This window comes from Marmota flaviventris, chromosome 15, assembly GCF_047511675.1.
Source record: "Marmota flaviventris isolate mMarFla1 chromosome 15, mMarFla1.hap1, whole genome shotgun sequence".
Classification (NCBI taxonomy): domain Eukaryota; kingdom Metazoa; phylum Chordata; class Mammalia; order Rodentia; family Sciuridae; genus Marmota; species Marmota flaviventris.
Window position 1 is genome coordinate 1,316,886 of NC_092512.1, and position 14,915 is coordinate 1,331,800.

At 56.7% G+C, this 14,915-nt stretch overlaps 1 protein-coding gene across 1 annotated transcript in view; it reads left to right on the forward strand.

The window, feature by feature from the left end:
* The window catches only part of Zc3h3 (zinc finger CCCH-type containing 3), an 83,758-nt gene that overhangs the window by 23,553 nt on the left and 45,290 nt on the right, over positions 1-14,915 (forward strand). The window contains exon 4 of the mRNA XM_027948372.3: positions 7,841-7,994. Coding sequence (XP_027804173.2) covers positions 7,841-7,994 — 154 coding nt within the window. The remainder of the gene's footprint in view (positions 1-7,840; positions 7,995-14,915) is intronic.

The window sequence follows — 14,915 nt, forward strand, 5'->3', positions numbered from 1 at the left end:
TCGTCTCTCTCATCTTCTTCACTTCTCTTCTCCTGTGTCTGGGCCTGTCTGCAGCCATTCTTTGCCATCTGTCTTTGGGAGCTGAGGCATGCACCAAGCCCTGAACTGCCTACCCAGCAGGCTCCCTTCCCCTGGACCTGGGATGCTGAGAAACCACCTTGCCTGGTGTCTGTAGGAACCAGGCTGATGGTGCCTCATATGGGCGCCTCACCCCCCAGACACACCCCTAGGCTGTGAGCTCAGGGGCTTCAGGGCTGGGTCCCTGGGACTGTTATTCCCTCTGGCTGGCCCCAGAGCACAGTGCCCTAGTCCTAGCGTGGTGACGTGGCTCAGGTTGGCACAAAACTGAGGCAGCTACAGGAGTGAGAGATTCAGGCAGGGCATGAGTGGCCCTGCTTCTGTCATTTTACAGGAGCTGCTGGTCAGTCTTCCTGGTAAGTGGGTAGCTGAGCCATGGAAGTAGGAAATGACCCCACACAATGTGTCCTTTGTGTGCACTTGCGGTTTGGGCAGGAGCAAGCCTGCTGTGTGGCAAAGCCACAGTCAGATACTGAGGGCTGAGGGTGGGAGGCTCCAGGCTGTGACTCCAGACACGTTTTGTTATGGGTCTGCTGTGGGTGGAGCAGGCTGGGGAGAAGCAGGCCTGAGCCAGGAGGGACCACAGTGGCAGCCTGGGATGGGTGGAGTGGTGGGGTCAGATGGCCTAGGTGTCCCACAAGGAGTGTGGGGCCCCACTGTGACATGAGTATTTGAGCTCACGCTATTCGGCTATCTTCTTGGCTTCCTCCCACAAATGTGCACGTCAGATGGCTCCTCTGGAAGCCCTGCCTTTTGAAACATGTCTCAGTGGAGTGGCCCTCACTCTGGGGCGGGGGTGAGACACTGTGATAGGGAATTGGCCGACTTCGTCCTCCACTCCTTGGCTGGATCTTGTTGTGGCGCCAGACCCCGGCAGGCCACACATAGGCTATAACGTGCTGAAGTGGGCTGCCCTGCCTGGGATACCCCAGGCTTGTGGGTAGGACCTCCCTGCCTGTGCTGGGCAGAGCCTCTCCTACCCCAGGAGAGGCACTTTGCCTATGCCACCCTCAGTGAGGGACAGGAAATCCTGCTGACACTGCCTCCACTCTGGCTGCAGTAATGGGCACTGTGCTCCCGCCAGGCCTGCAGCCTTTGCAGACAGCTCAGATGTACGTCACGGTTTTAAATTCTGGAGCAGAGGCCTCTCAGAAATGTATGCCACACGTTCTGTTTAAGATTTTGTGGCCATTTTTCTAAGAGTGCAATTCAGCAATTGTTGGAGAGGAGGCTGCCTGACAGACCTTGCTGGCACTGCGTGCTGCACTGGCTCTGTAGGCGGGGCCCCAGCGTGCGGGCTTTGCGTGCTTTTGCCTGTGTGAAGTGTGCGGCCCGTCTGCAGCAGCCTAGGGGAACTTGGGGTTCCTCTTGACTGCAGCAAAGGAGAAAGGGCCTCTATTGCCCCCACCCAGGAAGTGGGACTTGGATGGAGTGAAACTAGAGGCCTGAAGGGATGGGAGCCCCATTGTGCGGTCTCGGGGCCCTCTGAGAATCTATCCAGCAGTCACTGAGCTCAGGTTTTTCCTCCCTCCTACTGTTCTCTGCATCTTGCACATTCTGGCCCAGATAGGCTGCCGGGCCCCTCTTCCCACTGTTGTCCAGCCTTGCCCTTCAGCACTCTCTTAACCTGAATAAGGAGGGACAGTATAGTCCCTTAGGCTGAGCCTTTGAGCTAGGTGCTTACTGAGTGCTGGGTGAGCACATACCAGCCAAGGTTGGGGGGAGCCTCCCAACTCCTAGCCACCCCCAGCTTCGCTCCCTGCTTCTGCCAGCAGGAGCCAGGGCACTCCTGTCTAGGACTGTCCCTACTTCTTAAGGCCCTGCACTTCTCCAATAATCCTGGCCTGTGCCTGGAAACCTCAGCCTCTTGTGCCCCTTTGAAGCCAGGCTCAGAGTTGCTCTGGAGGTGCACTTCCTGGTGCCACTCATTTTTGGTGTACCCTGCGCTGTGGAACACTGTCTGTTGTAACCACACTGATTGGCAACTAAAGGCTGTTCTGGGAGGAGGCTTCTGCCTTAAGTCCTGCAGCTATGAGTGTGGAGGTGTGGCCACCTGAGCTGTGGGTGGCAGAACTGGTGCCTGAGGTAGATGGAGGAAGAGGCCTTACAGGGGAGGTTGGCACAGGAGAGGTGTGGGTGGTGGTGCATGTGCCCGCTAGGGAGCGCTTGACCTGGGACCTCTGCCTTCCCTCCAGGTTCTCCGTTCCCTACCTGTCTATCAAGCACTCAGCAGCCCTCTGCCACCCAGCTGTGCCAGTGGAGGGATGGGGCCCGTGGCTGCTGCTCACTGCTCGCACCTCAGGCTCAGGTCACCTCTCTCAGGGCACGGGTACCAGGATAGGCCCTAGGCTGGGACACAGCTGGCATTTTGTCAGAAACGACAGTGCTAGTGGGGGAAGGAAAGGCCCTTTGGACTACCGGTGCCAGGAAAAGCAGTTAGGGCGTGTGGAAGCTGCTGTGGCTGGTAATGCTGACTGCTCAGGGCTGCTGTGCCAGAGATTGAGGTGGGGTTGGCCCCAGGGCCCTCCCTTCAAGGGGACATCAGAGGCCAAGGGAAAGGGTGCTGTCAGCTGAGATGTAAGTGGACTAGGAGGGAGGAAGGTGTATGGAGCAGGAGAGCAGAAATCAATATGGCTTCTAAAGGGCTGAGCCGTGACAGCCTTTGAGGGCTGTCTTCAGCCAGGGAAGGGTACATAGACAGTTTGGAGATATTGAAGAAGTGTCAGGGTAGCTGTCGATAAAAAGCAGATTAGGCAATATACAAAGAAAGTTGAATCATACCAGATTGGGGGCAGAAGCCTGACCGGACCGAAAGCCCGAGCCCAGCAGCTATCCCTGTGGCCTGCCCTCAGCCCAGGAAAGGCCCTCAGCCTGGGCAACACTGCAGAGGCCTGAGAAGCTAGCACCTGATTGCCCCTGCCCTGCCCACTCTGCCTGCATATGGGCCTACTCCCTAGGGCCCCTGTTGTTAGGAACTTGATGTGGTTTCCAGGGTCCCTTTGGGCAGGTCATATTCTCCCTGGAGGCCCTATCTTCCTGGCCCACTGGCATGGGTGATTCGTAGCTGACCCCTGCAAATTCTGTGCTCAGGTGTGAGTCAGGGACCATTTCCTAGTTGTTTTCATCCCCAAACTGGGACTAGGGGCTTCTAGAACAGGGCAGTGGGGACAGCGCCTCCTGTCTTCCCATGGGCCGCCTTAGTACAGAGGCCTCCTGCTCCCCTGCCTGTTTCTGGGGCTCTGGTGTCAGTGGGGTCTAGGGGTTGCTGCACAGGAAGCTGGGTCTGCAGCTTCTTCCTGAGCGCCAACTTGTGTTGTGCTTCTTGATACAGCTGCTGCTGCTTCCTCAGCTCCTAGGCTGGTTTGTGGAGGAGGAGGGGCAACCTCTTCTCTCTTGGGTTCACCATCAGCCTCCAATGGTTCTTTGCACAAAGTAGTAGTTCCAGGTTCATCTTATTCATTAACCAGTTGTGAAATTAGCAACTCATTTTCTTTAGCTAGTTATTTCCCTTTGCGGTTCCATAAAAATCTGAACTGTTTCTCAACTCTCATCTGCACTAAAGCAGATTAAGAGTGTGGCCTTCCAGCCTAGATGCCCTTCAGTAGATGAATGGATAAAGAAAATGTGGGGTGTGTGTGTGTGTGTGTGTGTGTGTGTGTGTGTATACACACCCACCCCCCCCCCACACACACACCACACACTGGAATATTATTCAGCATTAAAAGAGAATAAAGTCCTGGCATTTGCAGGTAAGTGGATGAAGCTGGAGAATATAATGCTAATTGAAGTTAGCCACTCCCCAAAAAACAAATGCTGAATGATTTCTCTGATTTAAGGATGCTGATTTGTAATATGCTGCAGGGGGTGGGTGGTGGGTGGGAGGATTAAATGAACTCTAGATAGGGCAAAGGGGAGAAGGGGAAGGGAGGGGGCATGGGAGTAGGAAAGACGGTGGAATGCGATGGTGGAATGCGATGGTTATAAGTACATGCATGAAGGCACGAAGGATGTGACTCTACTTTGTATACAACCAGAAATATGAAAAATTGTGTTATATATGTGTAATGTGAGTTGTGATGCATTCTGTTGTCATATGTGACAAATTAAAAGAAAAAAAAAAGAGTGTGACCTTGGTCTGAAGGACTCCGCCATCTGTGATGGAGCCACCTGAGGAGGGAAAGCCAGGTTAGTGTACCTGCATGCAGACTGTGAGCAGTGGGTGATGGGGTAGAATCTGACTGCTGGGCTCCTGTCCCCTCCTGTTACCCAGTGCAGTCCCACCTCTCTGGGCCCAGTGGCCTCCCTCCCCGTCTGTTCTCCAAGAATGAAGTACTCCTGTACAACTAGCTTTTGGGGTGCCTCAGGCTACCCCTTCGGGCCCCCAGCCCTTCCTGGGAGTAGGGGAGAGGAGGATGCAGTCTGCAGTTGGGCAGTGCTGTGGGCAGGAGCTGGAGCCTTCTGATAGATGGGGCTCATATCCCATTCAAATATGATGCCAGCAGTTTTTCTGTAGTTTGTCTTCCATTGCGGTAGTAAAGTTTTTAATTAGGAAAGCTAATGAGATCGATTAGTCATTAGAAGTGACCTCTGGACGGCGGGTGGAGAGGGCTGCGTGTGTGGGCCTGATAACGCGGAGCGGGCATTGGCGGCAATAAAGGCACAAGGGGCTTGATTTGAGTGAAGCGTGCCGTGGGGGATACATCATGCAGAGAAAAAAATCACAGCCCTGGGAGTCTGTAATGAAGGGAATTAAACCAACATCCTATCTAAATAACATGATTATCTACACAAAACCCTCAGCCAGCAAGGGGTGGGCGGCCTGTGTCCTCGAGGAGGAGGGCGAGGCCCTTCCTGTCTGCAAGCTGGGCTGTCCAGCAGCCCTGCAGCTTTGCCTTCTGCCCACGGGGCAGCCCCAGCCTGCTTCCGGAGTCTCTGTGTACCAGGCAAAGTCTTAGGAGTCCTGGCTCCTGCCTGCCTCTGGGGCCTGGCCCAGGTCGACCCCACAGCCCATTTGTTTAGCTTGTGTCCTCTAGGGTCACTGAGTGCATTCACACTGCCATCTGGGAAGGGCAGGACGAAGTCCCCCGCTGGGCAGGCTGTAGGGGACGTAGCTCCACTGTGGGGCCAGCGAGGGTTGTGTCCTCCCCTGTGTGTCCCACTCCGATGGGAGGCCTGCCCTCCAGGACCACAGGAGAGGTGAGGATTTGTGGGAAGCACACCTCCCAACCCTGACCAGTGACTAGAGGCCACTTTCTAAAAGGGGGTCAGCTTTGTTACTTGTATTTTCTTGGCAGGGTCATTGGGCTCTAGTGAGTCAGCGCAGGAAGTTAGTGAAGACGTCTGACCTGATGGTGGGCCCAGCAGGTAGGACAGGCCAGAGCCTCAGCTCCTTGCTGCCATCCAGGTGCTGCCTGCTCCTGTCTGTTCCATCTGGGGACGAGCTTCTGGAATTCAGAGTGGTGTCCTCTGGGTAGAGGGGGCAAGGGGCTTCCTAGAGGAGGTAGTGTCTGCCAGACCAGGGGGAGAAAATGGACTTTGACCTCTGAGGTCAGGATAAGGTGAAGATGTGCATTGGGGATTGGGAGCAGAGCCTGGCCACGTCTGGGGACTCCCTGGCCCAGGCTAAAGGAGGGAAGCGCAGGCCCCAGTGGGCTAGAGCCTGGCTGTGTGGTACCAAGGGGTGTGCCTGTGCCTGGCTTTGTGGTCTGTCCCAGCAGTAAGGTAGGCAGCCCTTGGAGGCCTGAATGGAATGTAGTCAGAGGTGGCTGCAGAACAGCAGGTGGGTGGCCTGATGCCTCCCTGTACACCTGGGCACCCTGGGGTTGGGGAACAGGCAGGTGGAGCCCTAAGCTGTGTTCTGGTGGGTACCCCCTCCCCGGCAAGATGCCACACAAGAGAGTGGGGGGAAGAGAGAAACAGGCAGGAGCTGGAGCAGGCTGCCCTCTTCTTTCAGACAGAAGCAGGGAGCCTGGGGCTGGTCTCATGGGGGCTGAGGTCGGCTTGGGGTTATTGATAACTTAAGGAATCTCATGTTCTTGAGCTCTTAGTTGGAACTAGCTATTATTGATTTTTGTTGGTCTCTCCTTGCTTGTAAGACCTTGAAAATTCAATTCAACAAACATTTATTTATTGACACCCACTATATACCAGGCTGTCCCTGGTGTACCAAGCACGTTTAGCTCAGAGCTAAAGATTCATTGGCTTTGGTCTCTCAGTGAGGACCAGGGGATTCCAAGTTCCTGTTTTTCCCCTGCTACCCCAGAGTCACTGTCATCATAGGCTTGGGGGGTGGGAGGCGCAGGCAGGGAAGGGAAGAGACAGCAAGGGGGACAGACAGAGAGAGGGGAGGTGGAGGGCTTCTGTTGCCGGGCGTGGTGGCAGGCATAAGGAACTGGCTGCATCCAGTTGTCGCTGTGGCCTCCCCTCAGTGGGCGGCTGCCTCTAGCTTGTGCCTTCAATCCTGGGGACTAGAAGTGGCCCCATATCCACCACTCTCAGGCCACCTGGCCCCACCATCCCCCTGATCCAGGCTGGGAATGTGCAGCCTACACTCCCTCCCCTTGTGCCACTGGGGCAGGCTCTCTGGGTGGCTTTGCCCTCTGGGTGGCCTTGCCCTCTGCCTGACCCACCAGCATGTGGGCTAGTGGAGGCCTTGGTGGAGGTTACAACCCCAGTAGAAGTTGGGGGGACCCTGAGGGGCTTTTGCCAACATCTGGACGAGGAGGGGCAAAAGCACTTCAGGCTGCATGGGTGAGGGCACACTGGGCACGGGGCTCATCTGCTCCCTGCTCTTCCTGAGGACTGCATGGCCATGGTGCCACCTCAGGAGTCTGGGCTGAGGGAGGTGTGCTGGTGCAGAGCTCTGGGCAAGGGGTCAGAGGAACTGTAGCAGCTGCTGCTCTGCATATAGAGCAGGGAGGGGGGGCAGGTGAGGGTCCCCAGGGCAAGGGGAAGCTGGGCACAGACTAGAAGGAAGCCAAGGCCACCCAGGCAGACCAGGCAGGGGCTCCCGCTTGGGGCCATGTGCCCAGGGCTGGAGGGACAGCCATGAGAGGTGGCCGTGTAAGCTTTAATTATCTGGGCAGTTAGAGCTGTACATTATGAAAGTCGGGCAATTAGACTCGTTCCTTGAAGCTATGGAGAAATTGCTGGCTATCAAGTGGAAAGGAACTCAGGCAAAACAGATCCTTGCTAATTGCCTGAAACATTCAGCAAGAAAAAAGCTGTTGTGGATATCGCCCTGCAGAATGTTATGAAAACAGTGATTAAGTACATAAATCTGCCTGGGCTGGTGGTGGCAAGGTGCCTGGAGAGCAGGTGAGCTCTCTGGGGCCCCTCCCACGTGTGGGGCCACAATGCGGGAGCGCCATCTGCCCCAGCCTCCTGTACCAGCCCTGGAGTTTGGAGCCTGGGGGGGGGGTTGGGGGTTCCCTGTATGGATGCTCACCTGGGACGCTCCCCTGTGGGCTGTTACCTGGCTTGCTGGGCTTCTCTGCTTTCCCCTAGGCTAGGCAGTCGGTCACTCAGCATTCTCACCCTACCTGTCAGGTGACTGTGACTGTGAGGATATGTGGAGTCTGTGCCCCAGTCTCCTGGAGGCCACACCGAACCCTTGGCTGCCAGGCTCTCTGGGACCATGGGGCCATGTAGGACCAGGTTGGAGCCAGTGGGAGATGTGATGGCCAGCTCAAGGGCGGCCTTGGGCCCCAGGACCCCTGCTGACCTCCTCTAAGCTGACCTGTGTCCTGACTTTTCTCTGTAGTGGCCGGCATGCACACCTTGCGGACTCCACCCGCCAGTAAGGTGATCAAGACTCGCTACCGCATCGTCAAGAAGACGCCAGCTTCTCCTCTCAGTGCCCCACCCTTCACCCTGTCTTCACCCTCCTGGCGAGCCAGGCGGCTCTCACTATCCAGGTAGGAGGACCTGGCCCAGACTCCTGGGCTGTTTGGGCATTGAGGGCTGCAGGTGGGGTCCCAGGGGTGCAGGAACAGAGTGCGCCCAGGGAGCTGCATGGTGTATAGCATGTTGGCTGGCAAACAGCCTGTTTTTTCTGTTTGTTGAGCAATTTGTGCACCAGATATATGGCCAGCTTGTGTGTACTGCACGCACACGAAGACACTTATGCTTGTGCGTGTGCACGTGTGCACACACCCTCCCCTGTTGTTGGCAAGCCTGTTAGCTGGTGGGGCCTCCTGTGCAGTGCTATGGAAGCAGCCACTGCCCAGACAGTTGGGGACCCCATGATGGTCTTCCCTTGGTCATCTCTCAGAGAGAAACTTCTGGTGAGAGGCCAGGCCCTGAGTAGCCTGTCTGGAAGCTGCCAGTGTGTCGATTGTCGAGGGCAGTGCTGTGTGGCTCCTCCTTGCCCCGCCCCAGCTGGAGCACATGCTGACCTGCTGCGGCTGCTGTGTCCAAAAGCTGTGGGGGGGTGGGGGCAGGGGCGGGCAGCCCCCAAAGAGGAGCCTGTGCTGCCTTCTTGGGGCCTCCCTCTGGTTGAGGTCTTGCCACCCACTAATAGAGGTGGCCCAACTTCTGGGCCCCCAGAAGCCAGGCCCTGGAAGACACAAGAGTCCCTTCCTTTTGTTGCAGTGGGAGCATCCCACCTCCAGCCTGGGGAGGGGTGGTGGGGAGATGGGAAGCAGGCAGTGGCCAAGTCCAGCTCTGGGGGGATGGAGGGGCCAGATGCTGTGGGGCAGGCCCACTGGGCCAAGTGATGCGTGCAGGGTCCTGCCACCCTCTATATGGTGGCTGCTTGGCCATTTCCCCTGCTGCTCCCCAAAGGATTCCAGGCCTGAGGCCAATCCCAGGGGATACACCAGGCTGTGTGGACAGAGCCCTGTCTGGGTCTGGGGCCTGTGGCAGGCCAGCCCACCCAGTTTTCTGTCTGAGGCCTACTGGCCTCCCTTCTGGCAACACTAGGTTTGGCCCTGCTGCTGACTTTTCTGGAGGCAATAGCTAGAAGTATATTTTAAATTAATTTTACTGCACTTTTTGTAATATTTTTGTTTTAAATAGATTTATATGCATCTTGGGGGCTATTTCTACAAATTTATGAAGATAATTTTTACTCTCTCGATAAGGTTAAATTTACACCTGCTATTTCCATATTAATTCACATTGCTAAGTGGATCTAATTTTCTTCCGTTTCTCTATCTGGTGAGCATGGCCTTTCCTAATGCAATTTCCCCCTCACTAAATCACTGTGATCGGGAGTCATGATCGAGCTAAATTAACTTAAATTAATTTACTTAATAAGAGCTCCAGATCATCGTGAATGAGGTTCAGATTTATGGGTTTTCAGCTCCTGAGAACCTCCCCTCCTGTGATCGGCGTTTGGCCTGATGCCCCTCTTCTCCCAGGGGCATGCATGGTCAGGGGCCTGAGGTGACCTTCCTCAGAGACCTGAGGCCAGGCCCTAGTGGGTGAGCAGGTCCTGCAGGAAGGTGGCTGGTGCGGCCCAAGGGCTGCATGTGCACCTGCACCATGCATGTCAGCTGTAAGTTGCAAGACCTTCTGCGGAACTGAGCTCATAAGGTAGAGAGTAGGCAGTGGCTCAGCTGTGAGTGTGGCTGGGCAGGAGGCAGGGAGCACCGTGCCCTTGAATGGCTCAAGTCCCTCAGTCCTTGTCCAGTAGCCTGACTGTGGGCTCCTGGCCTCAGTGCCCTTCCTGCACATGGAAGCAGGGTGGAGCCTCCCCTGGGAGGGTGTGTGAAGAGGCCCTTTCTCTCTTTCCTGACTGCCTCACCCTGGTTCTGTCCAACACCTTGTTAGACATCCAGGACCCTTGAGGTTATGATCCCTGGGCCTGGGGTGGGTTGGGGAAGGGAGCTGAGCTGAAGGATGAATGCAGGTCTCTGGAGGCCTAGCTAGAGGGGTTGCCAGTGGGCTGGGCCTTCTTTCCCCAAGGTCATCATGCCCTGATGTGGCTGCGTGCTCAGCAGTGTGGCTGTCAACCAGCTGCCTGGCCTGCTGTTGGCTGCATGTGCCTGGGCCTGGCTTGTTGAAGTAGCAGAAAGAGCCTGTCTCTGGGTCCAGTGGCTGAGCTGGTGCCCGACTTCCTACTGCCTGCACTCCATCAGAGCCAGGGCCACCTGCATGTGGTTGGCAGGTTCACCTCACTGTGGCCTTGACCCTGCAGTTACTCTGCCCCTCCCTGAGCAGTGAGAGGGATTAGGCCAGTGATGGGACTCAGGCTACCACAGACTAAAGGCTACTGCAGTGGTAAGAAAGCAGGGCTGGCTACCTGAACTCTACTTACCCGTGCTCGGTCCCCCACCCTGGGAGGCAGGCTGTAGACACAGGTGGGAAGTGAGGCAGGGTGGCCCAGTGGCCAGGTGCTAGCTCAAGTGTGGGGTGGCCCCTGCTCACCCCTGGCAGACACTCACTGTGTTGCAGATTTGCTCACTCGAGAGGGAAGGGGAATCTGCCATCCCACGATGGGCTGAGTTACCATGGGCAAGCCTCTTTCCACCTGGAGCCTCAGTTTCTTGTTCTGCCCTTGTGAGGGGATGGCAGGTGGTTAAGTGCAGTGGCCATGGGCACCTGTGTGGAGTCAGATGGGGCCTCAGAGTCCTTGGGGCTGCTGCCTGGCGAGCAGCCTGTTGGCCACGTGCTGAGCAGGCCTCCTCGGCTCCACACAACTCCTGCTCCTCGGCTTTGGCATGTCCGTGCCCTCCTTGGAGAGGTTTTCCAGGCTTGGGTCTGGTGGAAAGCACAGGACAAGGACTGAACCTTGGGGGCCTGGAATTTTGTTGATTGAGGAGGGGACAGGGAAATGGCAGCACAGTTTATGGGGAAGCTTGGGCAGGTCCCCCAGAACTCCTCTCTTGCTGCCTATGGCAGCTCTTGCCGGTCCTATCCTGGGGCCTTTCTGTGCCCCTCCCTTCCTTCTGTTCCCTGCTGAGTGCCAAGGCTTTTACAACTTGGAGAGGGGTCTGGGAGACGCCCTGGGTCTGCTGGACCAGCCAGAGCCCTCAGGACCCCTCTTCAGGCCTCACTGTTGTGCTGGGAAGGGGAGCTCTTTGTGCCCTGGGCTGTCAGCGCTCCTCTTGTTCTGGGGAGAGGACACAGGGTGCTCATCTGTACTGCTTTGGGGAAGTTGCAGAAGCTCTTCTTCCCCTCGCTGTGGCAGCTCCAAGGCCTGAGATGGGTGGTGGCGTAGCTGCCCACTGCGGCTGTTGCCCCCGCTCTTTTGCCCTGTGAGGCATTTGCTCTCGGCACCTTAGAAAGGTGGCAGGCATTGTGAGCCATGTTGACAGCCATGCTTACAGGAAGGGATGGGCAGCTCCCTCCCACCACTAGTGCTCTCTGCACTGGACATGGAGCAACAGGGGCACAGAAGGTCATCTGGGAGTCAGCTGGTGGCCTTAGATTGTCTCAGCTAGTCAGTGTTTGTCCCTGTCCAGACAGGAGGCCAGAGGCTGCTGAGCAGAGCCCTTAGGTCTTCTGGGTGCTGCCAGCCAGTACCTCTGAGGATCGATGTGCCCACTGAGGCCATTTGCCCTGGCCGGACAAGCATGTATAAGCCAGGGACAGAGAGAGAGAGGGCAAAAGGGACTCTGCCTTTGAGAGGCAGTGTCGGTGGTTTAACGTCCATCCTGTCCTGCAGACGTCTGGCCTTGGGGCTGCTCGGGTGTAGGGACAGGTGATGATGGGAGCAGTGTAGGCCATTGCCACCCAGCCCTAGGAGGCTGCTGTGTAGGATCAGGTGGCTCTGTGGAATGAGGTGCCCGTCTCCTGCCTGGGGAACTAGACTGGACAGGTTCAGCAGGACAGAGCTGTTGCTCAGGCCCAGTCCCTGGGAACCCACAGCACAGGCTGCCCTGCACTCCCCCGTCTTCCTGTGGCAGTCCTGAGGACTGAATCACACTGCTGCCTGGGCACAGGGCCTGTCCCCGGGGAGCCAGACCCAGAACCAGCCCAGGGGCTCCGAGCGTGTCTGTGTGCAGGCCTGGGATCCGAGGTGCACAGGCAGGAGGCCAGCAGAGGGTCCCTCCCGAGCCCTCCCAGGACTGGGGCTCACATCCACGAGTCAGTTTTCTGTTGTTCTGAGATGTGTGGATTTGCTGTGTCGTCGCCAGCTCCCAGCAAGTCCATTAATCTGAACTGAAGCTGAAATGTGACTTATATCCCTAAACTGCCTGTCACTTTTTTTCTCTCTCTAAATTCGTTTGACATGAAAGTGCGAAATAAACAGGAGCTGCTGTGCTTAAGCAGATGAATCGGAGGCTTTTCCATCCGACTACAAATGGTCCTGTCACAGGCTCTTGCTGGCTGGGCTGCCTTATTTTATTTTATTTTGTGTCTGAGCAGTAAATCTTAAGTAATCTCTGTGCAGTTTGACGAGGTTTAGGCCAAGATTTTGAAAGGCTCTGAAACACTTCTCCGAAGTGACGTCTCATTAAAGAGGATTCAGGCTGGCGACGGGAGGCATCCCTGCCGCGGTAGTCCTGGCTCCTGTGTGCTCCCCTCTGTGTGTCTCCTTAATGAGGGGTTTGCCCACACAGCCCAGCCACCAGCCACTGCACCGCTCTGCCTCCTGCCTGCTCCCTGGTACATGGCGGCCCTGGCAGCATCACCAGCTGCCCACTTAACAGCAGGCATTCACCTCTCGAGGCTCAGAAAGCTGGCAGTCTGAGATCAGAGTGCCCACAGATTCAGTATCTGGTGAGGGCCTATTCTGGTTTACTGGGGGACTTCTGTCGTTGTCACAGGCAAGGAGAGAAAGGGAAAGGAAGAGGAAGGAGAGGAGGGAGAAGCTGTGAGGCATGCTCTCTGGGGCTAGGGCTTCAACATAGGGACTTTAAGGGGTACAAACATTCAGTCCATGCCAAGGTGTGCCCTGCCAAGACCAACTGGAGCTGAGATTCCACAGCCTCCTGACGGGCCCAAAGGGTGTGTTTGTGCGAGGAGCCTGGGGTGACCCTCACAAGACCGGTGCTCCCTCCTCCAGGACTGCTTCCCTCACAGTCCTCCCTGGGTCTGCACTGCCTTGGCAGGCCTGCCTCGTGCCTTCACCCTCTGGTCCCTGACAGTGTTTAGAGCCCTGCTTGGCTCAGCCCAGGCTGGGACCCTGTTACAGGCTAGCTGGGAATGGCCCCAGACACTAAGGGTGGCAGAAATATAGGTTTAGTGGCTTGCAGGGATCTGCAGGGACCTAGACAGCAGGTCCTGGGGGGAAGGCAGTCAGGAAGCAGGTGGTTTCAGGAACAGCCTCTGCTGGAGAGACCCTGAGACCTGTCCAAGATGGGTGGATTTGGGGTGGCAGGCTCACAGAAGGTTCCTCTGGAGGCAGGGCCCACATGGATGGGGCAAAGGCAGCACAGTCTATGCCAGTAGGGCCTTCCTGTAGGCTTGGCGAAGGACCCAGAATGTTTGCTGACATCTGGTGATGAGACGTGGAGGGGTTGGGTTTATGTGAAAGGCAGTCCCACGGGCTGGCCAGGGGGGTATTAGGGTAGGTGAGAAGCAGCTGCCAAGATAGTAGCATTACTCTGGACACACCTCAGAGCCACCTGTGGACATCTCCAGGGTTTGCTCCTAGGGGGTGAGTTGCCTGTTCCCCCAACTTTTCCCTGGACATGGAGCCCAGGATGCTTTGGACCTTCGCCCAACCCTAACCCCTGGAGGTAGGGGGTGTTGAAGGGCTGCTGTCAGCCATGCCTGGTTCAGTCCAGTCCCCAAGCACCTGGGTAGTGGCCCAGGGCCCCACAGTGGCTGTGCTTGTGAGTAGTTCATACGAACAGTCTAAAGGACCCTGGGGCTGAAGACAGTGCCGCATGCCTGTGAAATGCTTAGAATAATGGGATCGACATTTCTGGTTTGGGTTAATGGAGTAGCAGAGTTTTGGATTGGTTCTATTAAAAATGAAAGTGTCTCTGTCTCAGGGAAGGAGCCCTTTCCACTGCTTTTGTGTTGAGTGCCAGCACCGGTACTGGTCCAGAAGGCCTGCTTCAGGGCCAGCCTACAAGGGCCAAGGGCAGCTGTGACCCAGAAAGCTCTGCCAGACCTGCAGCCAGGGCTGTCCTGGTTTTGTGTTGTGAGAAGGGGTGGCCTGGCCTGGACCCTCCGCCCTGCCAAGAGTGCTTCCTCGGCTGGGCAGGGCTTTCCTGCTGGTCTCAGCAGAGGGGCTGTATAGGATCATGGTGCCTCGTGTAGCTGCCTGGCTCCATGCCTAACTCCTCAGGAAAGAGCCCCTGGGCTGGGCTGCTCCATGCCTGCTTTCCAGGGTCCTCAGGGAAGCTGCTGCTGGGTGGTCTCTGTTGTGTGAGCACATTGCCAGGGGAAGCCCCCGTGGAGTGTCACAGGAAGCTCTTCCCCACCGGTCCTCCCCTTGTAGGTTTGGAGTGCTGGGAGCCAGCTTAGGCAAACGCGTCCTAGGCGGTAGACTGCATGGACTGCTGCCTTCATCCTGGAACCCAGGACACCCGGTTCTCCTGAGGCTTCTCCTGAGGCCTGGAGCTTCTCTTCCAAGTCCCTCAGCACTCACAGCAACTTTGGGCTTAGTGGGGGCCCCGACCGGTAGGGTCCCCAAGAAGGCAGACCTGCATGGTGTGAGCAGGTCAAGGGGCTTCTCACGAGAGTCTCTGGGGCTTGCGTATAAACCATGGCTCTGCCCTTCAGCCTTCCTTCTCTATCCCCTGGTCCCAGGAAGCCCTGTTCCAGATCCTCCACTGTGCCTGTCACTCTTACAGGGTTGTCCTAGACCAGCTCCATTTCCTAGTCCCCATGAACTATGGGGTATCAATAGGCCTGGGTAGCGATGGCAGGACAACAGGGGACCTCCATCCAGGAGTATGGTGCCACATGTGGCAAGAACATGGTTAGGAGCATTG